Here is an 18,573-nt window from a genome sequence, read left to right as displayed (position 1 = left end):
TGCGCATTGCCCATTACTGGCATGCTTGACTTCTTCTGTGTCCTGTTGTTGTTTAGTTCCTAACTTTTTTGTGACACCAAGGACCGCAGCCAACCAGATTCCTCCGTCCATGGGATTTCCCAGGCAAGAATACTGGAGTAGTTGCCATTTCCTTCTCCAGGGGATCTTCTTTACCCAGGGATCAAACCTGTGTCTCTTGCATTGCAGATAGGAGAATCTGGCTTTATCACTGAGCCACCTGGGAACAGGTTCTTTTGTATCTTATTGATTTGTAAATACTTTATAATATTCTTTATAGTAAGTGTCTGGTATACATGTTGCATATATTTTCCCTATTTTATTGATTTTTTCAACCTTTTTTCCTCTCTCTTCTTCAGACTGGATAATTTATACTGATCTGTCTTCAAGTTTACTCTTTCCTCTGTTATCTCTGTTCTGCTAGTAAGCCATCCATTGAATTAATTTCAGGTCTTTTTTTCCAGTTAACATTTTCCATTTGGTTATTTTTCTATATTTTCTATTTTTTTGCTAAGAGGTTCCCTCTTTTCATTTGTTATGAGCATATTTTCCTTTATTCCATTGATCATAATTATCATAGCTGCTTTAAAGTTTTATTCTTTATTTATTCTAACATCTGGATTATCTAAGGGTTAATTTCTGTTGATTGTCTTTTGCTTTGAGGATAAGTGACATTTTTCTGGTTCTTTGGATGTTCATTAATTGGGGATTGTATCCTGGTCATTGGCTGTCTTGATTCTGCATTTTGTCTTAGGAGCCTACCTGGGGTAGACTCAAACTGCAAACTCTGTCTCACCTGTGGTAGGCAGCAGCTCAAGTTTCAGTTCATTCTTAAAACTTTTATCTGGACTGTTTGTGGTTTGCCTTGTATATGCCTAGCTCAGGGGTCACCCAGAAGCTTAGGCGGAGTTAATATACAAATCTAGGTTCCGCTTTCTGACTCTCCTTTCCAAGACTTCTGCCACACTCTCTAGTGATTCTAGTTAACCCAGGGTTTGTTTCTTAACTCCTCAGGTCAGAAAGATGTGGACTGTCTGTTGGAATTTTTACTGCCCTGCTCTGTACATCTACTGCAGCTTGTCCTTGGGAGCAAGGTCACCAAAGCACAACTTCCTCCATGCTAGTCTCTTCCTCAAAGTTTGACACCCTTCCAAAATCCTCCTACTCTGTCTCCTCTCTGATAGTTATCTTTTGTCAGTGTGTTGTTTTTGCATAAGAGACTATCCATTCATTATGAGTTTATTCTTCTATGCTGGAAACAGAACGATAGTCTCTTTGTTTACTTGGTATATGAAAGCTTAATATTTTTACCTAGTCATATGTATCATTCTGAAGTTGGTTCTCTGCTTAAAACTATCTTTTCCACCTCATGAATATAAAAAAAAAATGTTTTTCAAGTTGAATAGAACTTGAATTTATGTCAGACTTACATTTTCTTCCAAGTTGGACCCAACACTGCCAATGCTAATGTAGTTGTTGTGGGATTGGAGAGGAGGAGAATAGAGGGCAGAATAAAGAATGAAGAAAGCTCTGGATAACTGTTTACACCTGGTGAGGGAGGGGACCAATGACTGAGAACATGCAGATTGGGAGATGGGGGGGCTCCACTGATGAATATTTTAGGACTGGTGTGTGCATTCTTCTATCCAGACCTCAACTGCAGGGCTCTGTGGCTCTTAGCCAGACCTGTTAATCTTGCTGCACCCCATTCATTTTCACCCCACATGAAATACAGTAGTGTACCCCAACAGGATGCACAAGAGAAAGCTGTGTGGGTTTGCTCACTGGGTCTTGGCTCTAACCTAGATCCACTCTGCTTCTCAGAAAGGCAGGAGAACATGGTGATTTCGGAGTTAGGCATATCTGGGGCCACACTTTGACTCTGCATTGTTAGCTGCTTGGCTTCTCTGAGCCTCAGTTTCCCCTTTTATGAGATGAGCATAAAAAGAGTACCCCCTTAACCGTGCTGTGAGAATTTAAGGAGACGGTGCTCGCGGAGGTCTAGCACAATAGCTGGCCCAGAGTAAACTCACTTGAGTGCGAGGGCGCTGCACCGTCAGGTCAGAGGTGTGGCGCTTCACCGTTCCTCTGCTGAGCGGCCTTGGCCACGCTCTGCAGCCTGTGGTTCTGTCTGCAGGAATTTCCATGTCTGGAATGAAGCCTGGTTTGTGCGGTCTGACCTGGGCCCTTCGTACAATGGATGGCAGGTTCTGGACGCCACCCCTCAGGAGAGAAGCCAAGGTAACCAATCCTCTGTCAGCCTGCTGGTGCCCCCCTTCTCTGGGTTTGGCTCTAAGTCATGACCTCTCAATCTTTACAATGGTGGGAGCGGCACAGCAAGATCACCTAAATCTTCTCTGCCTTTGGGGGCACAGAGAGGGATTAAAACAAAAGTATTTTCAAAGTAGATTTTCCTCTTAATTGGCTTGGTTCAGGCTGCTGTTTAAATGACTGACATCCCTGCTCCCACACAACTGCTGCAAAGGCCCTGGCCCATGCCTGGTAATAGGGAAGAGTAACAGGTCCCCTGCCAACAGTGATTCTCCCACACAGCCTCTAGTAGCCCATCCCTCCCAGCACAGAAACCTTCCGTTTCCCTTTGCCTTGGGACTTAGCCCAGATTCCCTGGCTCAGCTCCAGGCCTCTGTGCTCATGGCCCCCAGCACCCCTCTCACCTTCTGGGTGTCCCCCGCCAGGCTGAGCTCTCCTTCTCGCAGGCTGGCCCTTCCCCGCCCCTGATGGCCACTCTCCCATCAGATCTCAGGCGTTGGGCTCTCCAGGAACCTTTCCTCGTCCCTCCCCTGATCTCCAGAGCATTCTTGTCCATTACCTTCATTTTCAGTTGTTTCTTTCAAAGTTAAAAAAATTATAAAAGTCATATATGCATGGTTAAGAATGGTTAAAAAAAATTCAAATCATTCCAAAATGATTTACAATGAAAATGAAGTCTTACCCCCCTCCCTTGCTGCAACATCTATACCAGAAGCAATGAGATTCAGGGAATTTGGGTGTGAGGAGGGTAACTTCCAGATATTTTCTAGGCCACTATTTAAACTTCTCACTGCAACTCATTAGTGGTTATGAAATCAAGTTAATGGGTTGTGACCATTGTTTTAAGAAATGAAATAGAATAGCATGGAAAGAAGTGAGGAAAGGAAAGAAAAAGAAACTATCAGAGTGTATTGGACATTAAGAATAAGAATTTTCCTGTGGAATTTTTGTTTCAGGACCATATATGTGCCATGATGTAAAATCTTATTTCTAGAGATCATGGTAAAAAAAAAAAAAAAGCTGAAAGTCACTGTCACTGTTTCAGGTTTATAAATGTGTGTTTGTTTTATAAACACAAATGGAATAATATTCTTCTATTCTGCTGTAACTTACTTTTTCATCTGGGCACTTCATGAAGAAAACTGTATCTGTGTATCTATACCTGTATCTACATCTATGTCCTTCCATCCACCCATCCATCTATGAATCTATCTACCTATCTGTCCATCTCTCTATGTATCCACCCACCTACCTACCTAGCTGTCTGAGCTAGCTATGCTGAGTGCTCAAGAAGGGAGGTGATGGTCAGGGCTTGGGGGCCCAAAGAAGCAGGACATCTCTGTAGGCTGGGTTTGCAGAGAAGTCTTCCAAAATTGGGGGGTGATTTGGGAAGAATGATTTGCAGAGTAGAAAAGAGGCAGCCCTGAGCACAAGACAGTCAGACTTTCCTCTTTAGGAAACAGACTGAGGGCAGGGAGTTAGCACCAATTATGCACCTACAGAATGTGGGAGTGGGCCGTCTTCTGTGGAGCTGGAGTCTGACCAGAGTGCTATTGCACAAGATAACGGTAGCCCCAGAGGGTCCTGCTGAGTGCCCCAAGAGGAGAGCAGACAGTCAGGGTTGAAGGAGTTTGCGGTAGAGGCAGGGGAGCTGGGCGGTGGGGAGGGCCCCCAGAGAAGCAGGCTATGAGGCGGGCTGTTGCAGAGGGGCCTTGCTTTGGCACACATCCAACCTCTGCACCCTGGCCCCCAGGGGTGTTCCAGTGCGGCCCTGCTTCGGTGATCGCTATCCGAGAGGGTAATGTGGACTGGGACTTCGACATGCCCTTCATCTTTGCGGAGGTCAATGCCGACCGCATCACATGGATCTACGAGTCGAACGGTGCCTTGAAGAAGAATTCCTCAGACACTCACAGCGTCGGCAAGTACATCAGTACCAAGGCGGTGGGCAGCAACTCTCGCATGGATGTCACCGAAAAGTACAAGTATCCAGAAGGTAGGAGGGGCTTGGATGGGCTGTGCCACCCAGGGCCTGACGGTGGGAAGACAGCTTTGAGGCGGGAGAAGGAAAACTTGCTCATGCTCCTCCCGCTTTCTCAGCCAGCTGTGCCTGAATATTAGGATTGCTCCCTGGCATCTAATGCCCAGTTCCCCAGACTGTTTCCTGTGGGGACAAAACCATCAGGGGCAGACACAGTGCCAGCGGAAATGTGCTGAAGGACTCAGGCAGCTGTCAGTTTAGCTCGTCTCCAGCTGTGTCCCTTTGCCAATTGCACCATTAGGATGACAGCACCATGACTGAACATCACAGGGAGAAACATGGCCCCCACAGAAGACCCCCTAGGGTCTCTGTCAGTCCACTCCCCTTGCCTCTAAGAAGCGAAAGCAGGAAACATCCTCTGAAAAAAGAAATGGACAGTCCCCAGAGACATGGGGACTGCTTTGTCTGCTTCAGTGGGCTCCCTGAAAGCCAGATGAGGTGCAGACACCTCCTACACCATGAGGACAATGCCCGAGTCCCTGAAATCGTCAGCATCCACTTGAGTGCTGATCCCCCTAAAGTCACCTAGAAGCTGGTAGGAGGCCACGTTTAACACAAATTACGTGTGTTTCTCTGTTTCAGAAGTTGCTTTCAGTGTTAGCAAATTAATATCTCTGAGGAATCTCAATAGTGACAAAATTCTACATTTGAAGGTGATGTTCATTTTAGAAATAGGCCGCAGTGAGTTAATGCTTGCTCTAGCAGGCCAGTCGCTCCTTAATGGGATCGACGTGTCACTCTAAACGCTTTGGAATAGTTGCTTTAGCGGGTCCTCACTGCTGGTTCTGAGGTGTCAAGAAAAGTGCTCTCGAGAAGGTACCCATGTGCACCCTAAAGTAAACCCCACAGTTCGGTGCCCTGGATGGCTGCTGCTGCTGGCTGCCGTATACAAAAGAGGAGAGCTGAGCAGGGGGTAGGCTCCAAGTCCAGGTGGATGAGCTGCTGGGTGTGGGTCCTTTGGAGGCATCAGAGTAATGAGATTGGTGCTTTCCGTTAGACCCCAGTGTACCTCTGCGGCCCATTCCTCCCACTGGGGTCAGATGGCCTTTCTCTCAGTCAGTAAACATGTACTGAGACCTCCCTGAGTGCCCATTCATGCTCAACTCCAGGAGGCCAGGAAGCACCCTGCAGATGGGTGCCTGCCCCTCCAGAGCTCACAGGCTGGGGGTCAGGCTTGAGTGTGACAAGCATTCTCAAAAGTGTTCTGATGTAGAAACCAGAGTAGGGGCCAAGGAACTGATAACCCCGGGCAGGAGGTGAACTCTGCCCTACCCCTTATAGCTGTGCAACCTCAATCACGATTCTTAGCATCTCTGATCCCTCACTTCCTCACCTGTAAAATGAGAAGAGCAAGGCCTCTCTTCAATGGGATTTAAATGAGCTAGTGTATAGAAAGTATCAAGGGCAGTGCCTGGCCCATAGTGAGGACTTAATAAATAGTGATGATTTTTATCAACTTGAACATCTGCAGCCTCATCGGAATGACCTCCCAAAGTGACTTTTAAAACGCACTGTCTATACAGTTGTGTGATTCTGTGGGGCCCCTTATCTGAGTGTTACACCTTAATTCCACTTCTTGAGGGCTCTGGCTGTCCCAGCCAAACCTCCTGAGCAATGAGGAGGGGCCACAGCCAGGTGGAGGGATCCCTGCCAGACCCCTGGCAATGCCCCAGCCCTTGTGTGACAGCAGGACTGATCACTCCACCTGTTGTTGCTCAGTCTCCTTTACCTAATGATGCTTGTGTCTGATGGCCGCAGGGAGGAAAAGCCCATAAAATGGGTTGCTAAGTATTTGCGCAATAGCAACACCAAAGGAAAAAACAGTAGCAGGAAGCTTAGTCTTGAGTAAGCCCGGCAGGTGACCTATATAGGTATCTAGGCTCTGAGCCTCATTGTGCAAACGCAACTGCTTCGAGGTTCTGGGCACAGAGGCTCAGCTCCCTGCTCAGCCGTCAGACCTGGGTGTGGATTTACAGCTCGGCTAGAGAATGGGAAGGCACCAAAAGGAACCCAGCCCACCAGGAGCGATCAACTCGGGTAATTTGGCTGCCTGCCTTCTTTTCAGGGGTGTGTGGGAGGAACTACTAGACTTCAGGTCTAAACTTCTGGGGACTGGCCCTCTTTCCACCCCTAATTCTCAGATTACCAACAACTTGGACCAAACACTCCTCCTCTTTAGGACCTTAACTCTAACATGATGTGCTTAGATGTCTTCGGGGTCTCTGCCAGTTGTTACATGTAACTTATAGGAAAGATTTCACTAAATGATAAAGTGCTTCTAATAAGTCATCTTAAAATTTCACAGGTTTGTAGGGGACGTTAGGGGCAGAAGGGTAAACATGGTCATTCTTCTTTCAGTATCTCTGTCCATGTTACTGGAAAGTCAATATCTTCGCCTCGTTAGTGGATCTATCTCCCAGTCAAGGCAAGGAGACTCATGTGCACTGTGTGGTCTACCCTGGCTCAGAGGCTTGGAGTTGGTTATCAGCTCTTAGTGCCCCAAGAGCCATGGTTTCTTGGCCACAATCTTGGCCACTTTCTGGGGACTGTTTATAGTATCACATTCAGCAGCACCCACAACAAAGGCTGAACCCATCCTGTGGTTCAACCTTTGTGTTTTTGAAACCTGAACTCTCTCAACAATTTAAACTAGTCATAACCTGGAACCATACCAACTGTGGGAAGTTCTTGTCAACTGACCTAGACAGAAGTTCCACTCTCTAATTCTCAAAGCATCATTAGAAATAAAACAGAATAACATGATAAAGTGGTTTGGAATTTTTTTCAGTGAGGCAATTCTAAATCATAGTTTTCTCACTTATGAACTCATTCTAATCTTTTTAAACTCAGACTTGTTATTTTTTAAATTATCGGTTTGTTCTTTGGGCTTCCCTGGTGGCTCAGATGTTAAAGAATCTGCCTGCAATGCAGGAGACCTGGGTTCAATCTCTGGGTCAGGAAGATCCTCTGGAGAAAGGAACGGATACCCACTCCAGTATTCTTGCCTGGAGAATTCCATAGACAGAGGGGCCTGGTGGGCTACAGTCCATGGTTGCAAAGAGTCAGACATGACTGAGCAACTAACACACGCTTTGTTCTTTAAGTCTCACAAAGGAGCTTTTATTAAAAGAAAGGAGGGAAGGAGGAAGGAATGGAGGGAAGGAGGGAGGGAGAGACGGAGAGAGTGAAGGAAGGAAGGGATCTAACCTAATTAACCTAAGCAAAATATCAAGCTATGTATTTTATGCAGCTTTCCCTACAGCTCGATGGAAATTTGAGCTGATTGGAAGAGCTGGGCTGTGAGCCTCATGTTAAGGAGGGTGAAATGGAGATCTGAGGGAGGTCAGACACTTGCTTGGAGGTCAGACATGTGTTAAGGAGGGTGAAATGGAGACCTGGAGGAGGTCAGACACTTGCTTGGATTAGAATCGTTGCGCAAGCAGCAGAACCAGTGTTAGTTCCAGGCCACCTTTCCAGGCAGGGCACTGTTCTTTGTTCACGTTGCCACCGCATCTCTGAGATACTTCTCTCTTTTCCCACCACACAGGTTCCAGCCAGGAAAGACAAGTATTTGAAAAGGCTTTGAGGAAACTTAAACCCACAATGTCATTTAGTGCAACATCTGCAAGCAGCCTGGCAAGAGAGGAACGGGAGCCTAGCATCTCTGGGAGGTTCAAGGTCGCTGGTGTACTGACAGTGGGCAAAGAAGTCAACCTGATCCTAATGCTCAAAAACCTAACAAGTGATACAAAGACAGTGACAGTGAATATGACAGCCTGGACCATCGTCTACAACGGCACACTTGTACACGAGGTGTGGAAGGACTCTGTCACTAAATCCCTGAATCCCGAAGAAGGTAATTCAACCTGTAGGCTGCTGGGATGCCACACACTCATGGTAGCTGGTATTCTCTTGGGGTTGGAGAGTTCCTATTGGAACCAAATCAACTGATTAAGGAAGGAAACAGCACAGGGTGAGCAGTACAAGTGGGGGTGGTGCCAACCAAAATACTTTCATGCCCTGGAGGAGAAAGGAAGAGGACTTTGGCAGTTAAAGACAAACCACAATACCCCTTACATACATTTTGCCCAGTGTGCAGAGTGCTCCTTATATACTCTTATGTACTATCACATTTGACCTTCTACAAGAACAGATTTCAGCATTCCTTTTACAGAGCCAGAAACTGAGGCTTGGAGAGATTGTGATTCACTTAAAAGATTAAGTGTCATAGCTACTAGGTGGCAATGCCAGATCCTGGTCCTGGAATTCCTGATGTGAAATCCAGTGCCACCACCCATTTTCTCGGTTTTACTGCTGCGACCCCTTCCCCTTTCCAGCTCCCACCCTACCTTACCCCCATCCCACAATGAATCACTTTCCCGGTTTGACCCTAGAGGGGTTGCAATATACCACGAGGGCTTGAATTCCCACCAGTGTTCCCCCACAGCTGCCAGTGGGTGGGTGAAGTTCCTTGATTTCCAGTGACAGTGATGGGTTTTCTTGGAGGCCTGAGCTTCCGGGAGGAAGAGTGAGTTGGTTCTCCTGGGTAGCACAGATGGGAGGGGAACAAGGTGGAGCAGAGAGAGGCTGGGGCTGTGGAAGGACTAGCAGGCAGGTGTGCCCAAGATGGCAAAATCCTTCAAGCTGTTATGGAAAGTCTAGACGTACAAAGCAGATTAATAAGGGTGGGGTGGCTATTTGCTTCACATAAGGAACTAATAAAAACTGATTACTTATACAGCCCATCTTGAAAAAATTTTGTCTGCAGAAAAACTGAAAGCTATCACACCTGTCAGAGGCAGCATCCCCTAGCAACCTGTCTTCTGGCAGAACTGAGCAGAAATCTTCCCTATAACAAAAGCACCCGGCTGGCTGTTATTTACCTTCAAAGCTCAAGGGAAGAGCTATTTTTGTAGGACAAAAATAATTTATGTGAGGGAAATGCTTTTAAAAAAAACTGTACTTCTGCAAGAAGCAACAGAGTTAAATGGGAAGGCAGGAGGAAACAGGCAAAATGGTCTTGGAGTCCTGACGTCATCACCTACTCTCTGGATGACTCTGTTAAGTCTCCCTCCTTTCCTGAGCCTCAGGGTTCACTGTTCAAGGGAGCTGGACCAGCTGATGCCAGGGCCTGTCATCTCCATATTTGGGGCAGGCTGGGTAAATCCCTCCAGTGCTAAAAACAGAGACAGCTCCCTCCTTACAGCCTCACCTCAAGGCGTGTGTGACCTGTAGGTGCCGGGCACCCCCCAGCCACCTAGCATGACTGCATGAGGGAGGGGGAGACCACCCAGAGGCAGGCGAGCCCCCCACCCTTGCTTGCCCAGTGAGTCAGAGAGGGGCCTTGAAGCTTGAGAAACGGAGAAATGCTGGGGAAGGCCTCCCCATCTGAGGGGACCTTGTGACTCAGAGCATGGAGGTGGTAAGGCACCTGTGTTGTTAAAAGGACAAAGAGAACTGTGGGAAGGAACATTCTTTTGAGGAAGAGAGTGACACAGGGCCATACTGAGGGGTCTGAACTTTATTCCTGGGGCAGCGAGGGACCACAGGAGATTTTTCAGGTGACACAGAAGAGTGACATGATCTGAGGGGAAAGTGCTTCTAAAGCCCACCTGACTGGTGCATGCGGGTGACTTAGAAGCAGGAGACACCAGAAGTAGGGTGGTGGTTCCAATGCTGTTGCAATAGGATCCCAGGCTATACAGTCACCTGAGAGGACCAAGCTCTTACGTAGACAGCCCCTGGCTTCCCTTGCTAGTTATTATCATGCTATCATCATTACTGTTTTCTTTATTGGGCAATGAGTTAATACTCATATTCTTCCCTGCCCCTTAGATGGAAATTCGCCCTCTGATATTTACCAGGACAGGGAGGAAGTCTGAGCCCCCATGAGCTCCTCCTCCTGGAATCCGCCCAGCCAGCTGGCATCCTGGTCCCAGGGCCCCCGCTCTGCAGCTGGTGTGGAGCAGGCGGGTGTTCCCCCAGGGCCTGGTAGGGAAGATTCAGGCAAGCCTGGGCTCCAGGTACTCCCAGCCAGCCCACACTGACGCGGCTTGGCATCAGCTTTTAAGGTTTCAGAAGCCAACCCCACCTCTCACGCTGCTCCCTGGTTTCTTCTTCCAGAAATAGAGCACCCTGTAAAGATCGCATATGCTCAGTACGAGAAGTACCTGAAGGCGGACAACATGATCCGGACCACAGCCGTGTGCCAGGTCACCGATGAGCCTGAGGTGGTGGTGGAGAGGGACATCATCCTGGACAACCCCACCTTGACCCTTGAGGTAAAGGGATGCTGAAGGGGCGCTGCTCCATGCTAGTCCAGCCCTCCCTGACCACAGGGAAAGCCCTGTCTGCCGACAGGACAAGCACAGTGCCCAGCTCGGCTCCAGCCTCTACCAAAAGGATCAGCCAAGAGTTCTGCTCAGAGCAGTGTCCTTGGGAAATCCCAGTGGTCCAGTGGTTAGGACTCCATGCTGTCCCTGCCGAGGGTGCAGGTTCAATCCCCAGTCAGGGAACTATGATCCTGCCAGTGGCGCAGCAAAGCATGTCCTTGCTCCCTCTCTGGAAGGATCCACGGGCACGTTGCCCTGTGGCTTCTTTGGCTGCAGCTCTAGACCCACTGGGAATGCCAGCTGAGGAGCAGCTGGAGGGCTCTTCAGCTCACTTGCTTTGAACATCTGCTGTGTCCTGGGCTGTGCTAGGCTCAGGAATCACAGAAGACCTCAAGGTCTGGGTCCTGCCTTCAGGGAACCCACAGCCCAGCCCCCAGACACATTTGTAGGGCAAATCAGAAATGGGCATAACTCACATGCATCTCCTGACTCTAGACCCCAGAGTTACAGAAGTGAAGACTCTTAGAAACCTGGTCTCAAGCTTTCATGCCCTTCCATTTCACACATGAGTGAACTGAGACCCAGAGAGAAAAGAATTGCCAAATACTGCCAGAGCAAAGGCTAGACCTCAGGGCCCTTTCCAGGACATCTGGCCAGTCCATACCCAGCAGCAGCATCTTCCCAAGAGTTGATAATGAGGATGCCTCATTTTTGTGGCAGCAGGCTCTGCTCCCAGGCTGCCTCTCAGGAATGCAGGCATGTGGGCTCTCAAAGGTCTGTGGGAGGCACTTGGAGCCACTCTGTCCCTTCCTCAGCACTGGTGCTGGAAGTATGGGGCTGACTCCAAGCCTGTCCCTACCCACACCAACCTCAGCCCAGGGTGGAGGCAGCCAGAGCCAGATAGCACAAATCTAGGGATGAGGGGCTGGCAGGCAAGGAGAGGCAGATGAGTGGATGAGGAAGATGGGTCTTCCCTTGGGACCCCATAGAGAGCTTCATGGGTCAGACTCCTCACAAATCTGCAGCACCATCTGCCCCAGCAGTCTAGACAGCAATTGCCTTTTTTGTTATTGCTGTTCCATCACAATGTCACTAGCATCCCTAGCCCCAGATTTCTAGAGTAACTTGTGACTGCCCTCGTCCCACTCTCCCTAAGCTACACCCCAGCTTCAGGGATTCCTGATTTCAGACAGAAGGCAGGGGGACCCAGGGCCTGCTCCTTGACACTAGCCTGAAATAGAGCTCTCTGGTTAACTGTCCTGGTTAGTCTGGGCTGTGCTTCAGAATGGGGGCCAGAGTGATCCATCATCTCCAAGGTTAGGGAGAGGGAGCCACCCCTGTTCTAGGCCCATCACAGTGGTTGTGAAACAGAAAGAGGCCCCTCCACGAGCAGGACCAAACAGAGCTTCTGGGCTCCGGGCTTGCCTTCTTTCCCACCCAGCAAGTTTTCATCCATGATTGTAGAAGCCGCCCCTGTTTCCTAGGGTGTTTTCAAGAAATGAAACATTCTGAGTGAAAGTTATCAGTGTTTGATAAAGTTAGTTTCTCCACCATTATATTCCCTTATCCAGTATCCTCAAACTTGCTTATAGCTTTCTCTCTTTTTCAAAATTTTGCTGTACATCATTTAGATGTCCATATCAAATCAGCTTCATCTTTCAAGAGAATCTAACATCTTTTAAAAGGAAATCAGAATACACACAGCCTGGAAATTATTTAATCCTTTAAATAAATATCTGCTCTTTCTTCTTTAGGACATCTTTGTATGCATTTGCCTTTTAACACAACTTCTCCTTTACTTTAGACTTCAGAGAATCAAGATGATCTAATTGTGATTGAATGAATTAATGCATAGCTGACTCAGAGCAGGGCACATGGGTGATCTGTATGAGAAGATAATAATTTGGGCAACACCCTATTGTCTTATTTATGATTGGGAGTAGGCATTGAGGACTTTTGAACCAGATTATACAATCTTTCAAAGACTGAGGTCCTTCACATTGGCCTGTGACCTACTGACAATGTCAGACACAGGTTTCTGAAGTGGCTCTTATCCTCTTCTTTGGGTGTATGTATAGATTTAGGTCAACAGGATAGAGTGGTAAGCAGCCATAAAGAAAGGAAAACAAATATAGGAAAATCTCAAATTGAATATCAGTGTGAAAAATATGGCAACATTTATATATATTCTTGGGTCCCAATGGCATAAAATTATGCTTCACCCTTCAAATCATGTCATACACTTAAATGAGTTCCATGGGAGAAATTGTGATATAGACCATGGTCTCTAAAACGTTTCAGTTATGCACAAATTATTGGCAGGCATTGCAAAGTTTAGTAAGAAGAGAAAACGGCTCTGGAACCAGAAATCTCTCAGTTATTGAGTCAACCTGAACTGCAGGTTTATTACTATAAAAGGGTTGCAGGGAGAATTGGTGACAACAAAAAGGAAAACCAAATGAACACAAAGTAGCTACCTCTAGGGATCCTCAAAAGAAAAATCCACCCGTCACCTAGTTTCGGTTTCTGTTTCCAAAGCGCTTTCTTCTGCATCCATGATCTCATTTGTTCCCTTCTAGTCCAAGGAAGGAGGAGGGGAGGGATGAGCCCTCTTTATCAGGGAGGGAGTCAAGGCCCAGGGAGGTGACGCATCTGCCCAGGCTTGGCTGCTTCTCAGCAGGAGTGCAAGCTTTCATCTTCAGGAGCAAACAGATAGTCCAGGTTGCTTCTCTGACCAGCCCCTGATAAAGGACCCTGTGCAGACCACATGTCTGGGAAGTGGGGGCTGCCCTTCCCAAGATGAACTGAGAAAGGGCCCACAAACCCAGCTGGGAAGTTAAGTGCTCTCAGCTGCTGCGACCTGCCGCCTCTCCCTCTGGGCTTGGGTGTCCTGTCTGTAGCCTGGGGATGACAGCAATTTCTTAGGAACCCCCTGCATGGATGGCACTGGCACTTAGGAGGACTAAACCAAATGGTGTTCCCTTCCTTTGTCCCCAGCGATATCTTTCCCATGACCAAGTCTCAGGCACCGCCCCATCGGCTTTCAAGGGCAGATGAGATGAGCAGTCTAGCCCTGACTCTGTCAAGCCCTCTCCCCGCAGGTGCTGGATGAGGCCCGGGTGCAGAAGCCTGTGAACGTGCAGATGCTCTTTTCCAACCCACTGGATGAGCCCGTGAAGGACTGCGTGCTGATGGTGGAGGGCAGCGGCCTGCTGCTGGGCAATCTCAAGATCGAGTGAGTCCCACACTGAAGGGCTGGTAGGGGATGGCGGGGAGGGGGTCAGAGGGACCTCCCCAAAGCCCCAGGCAGGGTAGACAGAACTCTGCTAGGCTCTGAACTTGGGAATCTGCCCATAGGGATGCACACTTGCATTTGGTTTAGGGGTTCACCAAACTTGCACTTAAGAGAAGTCCAGGTCTTCAGTGCTTGGAGCTGGTCCTTATATGTGGGAGCTCATGGGACTCCTACTTTCCCTGCTGAGGGGTCCCAGGGCTAAAGGGGCTCAATGACCCAGGGTGGCAGCTAGAGGGAGTTGAAGGAGCAGTGACCTTGACCAGAGCAGGACTTGAGGCCTCACACTGACTCCTGCCCTTCCCCATCAGCGTGCCAGCCCTGCGTCCCAAAGAGCGGTCCCGCGTGCGTTTTGAGATCCTGCCCACCCGGAGTGGCACCAAGCAGCTCCTTGCCAACTTCTCCTGCAACAAGTTCCCCGCAATCAAGGCCATGCTGTCCGTTGATGTGGCTGAGTGAAGGGCCCAGGTGGCCCCATACAAACTTGGGAACACGCAGCAGGCAGGACTTGCCTGTGGAGTGAGCCCCTGCCATACTCACTATCCAGCCTGGGAAACTCACTCCGAACCCCAAGGCGGCCTGGGTCCGGAACTCCAGCCTCCAGCACACACCCCTGCCTCGCTCCCAGGCTGGGCTGGTTCCACCCTGGCCCATCACTTGATCACTTTTGCACGTTCCCTGAGCTTCTCCCCAATGCTGCCTAGTGTGTGAGCCCCATGCCCCTGCTCAGCCCTCATACCCTCAGTGTTGTGGGCACGGACTGGCACCTGACCCAGCAACTCTCCAAATGGATACTGGGGGAGAAGACGGTCTGGACTGTGTGCTGATCCCCAGCCTGCAGTTGGCACTTTCCTGCTCCTCCCCTGGGTCATTGTGGAGGTGCGGGGGATGATGGTTAGCCATCCATTGTGACACTCACAACTACCCTCAAAATAAATGTTAAAAAGAGTGTGATCACACAGCACTGACTCTACAAGACTGCTGCTTTGCCTAAGGTGGTGGAAAAGGAGACAGTGGGGCTGGGGCCATATCTTTCTGGAGGAGGGATGGCATTGGGGAAGCCGTGTTCTCCACATTCCAATATCCAAAACGAGTGGGCTGGTTCCTTGTGGCTCCAGGTGCAAAACTAGAGAGACACTTCAAGTCAGTTTAGGAAACTGCACTAGGATGATGTCCAAAAATAGATTGACTGCCTTGGGAGGGAGTGACTTGTCTAGGCAGGTTCAGACATTGTAGGGCGAAGTGAACCCTTCCAGGACCCTCTATGGGCATCAGAGTGAGAAGGGACTTCAGTCTTCACTGGAACCTTCTGCAGAGCAGCTGTGGGTGGTGGCCCAGCCTCTGTTCACACTGGGCTTGCCCCAACTTGTGCCACACTCCTCCTCTTGCAGCCAAAGCAATGCTAACTCCACAGGAACCTTCTCTACCTTCACACATGCTCTCGTGGTTCCTCAGTTTGTGCCCCTTGAAATCACCCCAAGAAGATCCCATAGCCTTCCGTCACCGGTGCTGACTAACCTCATTTTGGTGATCATGGCTCACTGTTGGGACATAAGGGACCAGTCCCATCTAAACAGAAGCTTCAGCCTCACATCCAGCTCCAAGTTTCTTCCTTATTCTCAACTCAGGCCTGACCCAGGCTTGTAGGAAGCACTGTCCATGCCTTCTTCTTACTTCCTCCTTCTTCTTTTGTTGCTTGATCCATTAGAGTTGGAGCAGGGAGAGAGGAAATTTAGAGAAAAACCATAAAGTTCCATTTCACTGGTGCTGGTGTAGTATGGCCATGGAAGCCCACCACATGGCTGGTGTATAAATGCAGACTTTCTGCACTGTGTGTCCCCCCAGATTTGGGCCCCCCGAGTTCTGCCCTACCTCTAAGTGCACTGAAGTGCGGTCTTATAGTGATGGCTTGAGGCCAGTTCCATTCATGGGCTCCACTGCCCTGCCCCAGCTGCCTCCTCTCCCCCTTCTCGTCTCAACCTGGTCCAGCCTCAGCTGCCCAATTCAAGTTCCCCAGGTGGGCAGTCAGCGTCAGAATCTGTGTCCATGTTTGCTCCTGGTGTCAAGGAGCTCTGACCAGGGTCTGTTTCTGGTGTCTGAATGCAGCTGGGCCTCCCATTCTCTGCAGGACAGCAGGCTCCGAGCTGTGGATGGGGAAGCTCATCTCATCTCCTGAAGCTTTGCCCCTCTCTCAAGTGCCCCTTGGGGCTGGGCTCCAGTTCAGAGTGAGGAGGGGAAGGGTTAAATAGACATACTTCTGCTCTGGTTTCTATCAGAAACAAAGAAATCCAGAGGTTTCCATTTCCTCCCATCTCCATGAGGCCTGTCTCAGACCTTAACTCTATCAAGCATCAGCCAGTGTCTCCTGAGCGCATCCTTTCTGCCAGTCTCTCTCCAGGGAGATGAAAAACCAACAAGAGCATGACCCTGCCTTTGGGTTTCCATCCTCAGGGAAATTTCCTAAGGTGTGATGGGAAAAGTCCATGTAGAATTTCTAATCAACCCCAAGCACATGTGTCTTAGAGCTATAGCTAAATACCCCTCTGCAACTTGGCTTCTGAAGAATTTAACAATAAAACAACATAATAGCAGGCCAATGCCACAGCACCACATTTATTTCTGGTAGACTTAAAGTTAGAGGTGGTAGTGAAGTGTGAGATGCAGTGGGTCTGCTGGCTGAACCCCAAAATTAGGTGGTCTTGCTCTGTTGGATAGGATCTATGCTTAGCAACCACAGCAGGGAAACCCAAACTGCCAGGGTCCTAAACAGGATGGGCATTAATTTCTCTTGTATAAGAGCCAAGGGAAACAGTTAGGGGGACACAGGCTTCCTCATCTTACCTCACTGTCATCCTCCACGTGTAGCTTCCACCTACCGGTTCCAGGTGACTGTTACAGCTGAAGGCAAAAGCCACAGGCTGTCCAGCAGGAAGGAAGAAAAGGCAAATCAATGGGTACCCTCTTTCCCATCAAGGGGACAATCTGAAACTCAAAAGTTTAAATTATACATTTTATTTCTGCAAACATCCTATTGTCCAGTGAAGCTAAAAGTGGGTTTTTTTGAAATGAATCACACTGATATATTTCTAGCCAAACTGACTGGGAAAAATTAAACAATATACAAATTACAAATATCATGAGAAAAGCTGCTGCTGCTGCTACTGCTAAGTCACTTCAATCGTGTCCAACTCTGTGCGACCCCATAGACGGCAGCCCACCAGGCTCTGCCGTCCCTGGGATTCTCCAGACAAGAACACTGGAGTGGGTTGCCATTTCCTCCTCCAGTGCATGAAAGTGAAAAGTGAAAGGGAAGTCGCTCAGTCGTGTCCGACTCTTAGCGACCCCATGGACTGCAGCCTACCAGGCTCCTCCGTCCATGGGATTTTCCAGGCAAGAGTACTGGAGTGGGGTGCCATTGCCTTCTCCGATGAGAAAAGCTACAGCTATTTAAAGGATATGGAGGCATATGTGAACAACGTTTTGTTAATAAATCAGGCAACTTAGATAAAATGAATTGCTTCAAAGACACAAACTATCAAAATTCATTCAAGAAAAGTAAATATTCTCTGTATCTATTGAAGAAATTGAAATTGGAGTGAACACCAGCAGGAACTGCTCAGGAGCCTAACCAGCCACAGAGCAGGTGGCTGTTTTATCAGTATGTTTTCCTGCTGTTTGTTATACAGGAAAGGATCCATTTTTTTTTCCATTTCCATGAATACATTTATGTGCTCTCCTCTTCTGAGAAACCTTCTCCATTTCCCTCCCAACTTGCTGCACCCAAACACAGTTGGCCTCTCCTTCATCTATGGCTCCCTTCACTGTGTCTTTTTAGACCACCTGGCTTAAAGTCATCTGGGTCATCTCTCCCCATCTTAGACAAGTACTTGTCATGGGCGAAAACCAGGTTTCCTTTAGCCCTGCATCCTCCACGCTAAGCAGTGTCTGGTGTAGATGAAGTACTCATAGATATTCACTAAAGACCAAAGAAGTGAATGATATTGTAGATGAATAAATGAATGAATGAATGAAGTGACCAATTGGAATCACTAAAAAAAAATGTAATATCTAACCTTCATTGAGAGGGTAAATCTGTAAGTTACTGTTCTAAGGATTTTTGAAAATCTATTGAGTGCTTTTTATGTGCCAGATATTGTGCTCAATATTTCACATCCATTATCTTACTGAATCCTATATACCATTCTTGAGTAGCAATCACTATTATTCTTATTTTTGTTCTTTCCCTTTCTCTTTAAATAGATTTTATCTTTTAGAGTAGTTTTAGATTCATGGCAAAATTGAACAAAAGGTACAGACATTTCTCACATATCCCCTGCTCCCACATATGCATAGCCTCCCCCATTATAAATATTCCTACTGAAGTGGTAAAACACTTTAGCATTCTTGCCTTGAGAACCCCATGAACAGCATGAAAAGGCAAAATGATATGACACTGAAGATGAACACCCAGGTCGGCAGTTGCCCAATATGCTACTGGAGAAGAGCAAAGAAATAGTTCCAGAAGGAATGAAGAGGCTGAGTCAAAATGGAAACAAAACCCAGTTGTGGACGTGACTGGTGATGGAAGCAAAGTCCATTGCTGTAAACAATATTGCACA

The 18,573-nt window shown here is 48.1% G+C and overlaps 1 protein-coding gene across 1 annotated transcript in view; it reads left to right on the top strand.

Moving 5' to 3' along the window:
• TGM3 (transglutaminase 3) overlaps nt 1-14,915 on the top strand; it is a 42,651-nt gene extending 27,736 nt beyond the window's left edge. The window contains exons 8-13 of the mRNA XM_019971988.2: nt 2,156-2,259; nt 4,043-4,285; nt 7,878-8,186; nt 10,454-10,611; nt 13,764-13,897; nt 14,266-14,915. Of these exons, the coding sequence (XP_019827547.2) occupies nt 2,156-2,259; nt 4,043-4,285; nt 7,878-8,186; nt 10,454-10,611; nt 13,764-13,897; nt 14,266-14,413 (1,096 nt within the window). The 3' untranslated portion in view covers nt 14,414-14,915. The remainder of the gene's footprint in view (nt 1-2,155; nt 2,260-4,042; nt 4,286-7,877; nt 8,187-10,453; nt 10,612-13,763; nt 13,898-14,265) is intronic.
• Nucleotides 14,916-18,573: the final 3,658 nt, after the last annotated feature.

Source organism: Bos indicus, chromosome 13, assembly GCF_029378745.1.
Source record: "Bos indicus isolate NIAB-ARS_2022 breed Sahiwal x Tharparkar chromosome 13, NIAB-ARS_B.indTharparkar_mat_pri_1.0, whole genome shotgun sequence".
Classification (NCBI taxonomy): Eukaryota; Metazoa; Chordata; class Mammalia; order Artiodactyla; family Bovidae; genus Bos; species Bos indicus.
Note: the sequence above shows the minus strand (reverse complement) of the source record. Positions and strands in the feature narration are given on the sequence as shown.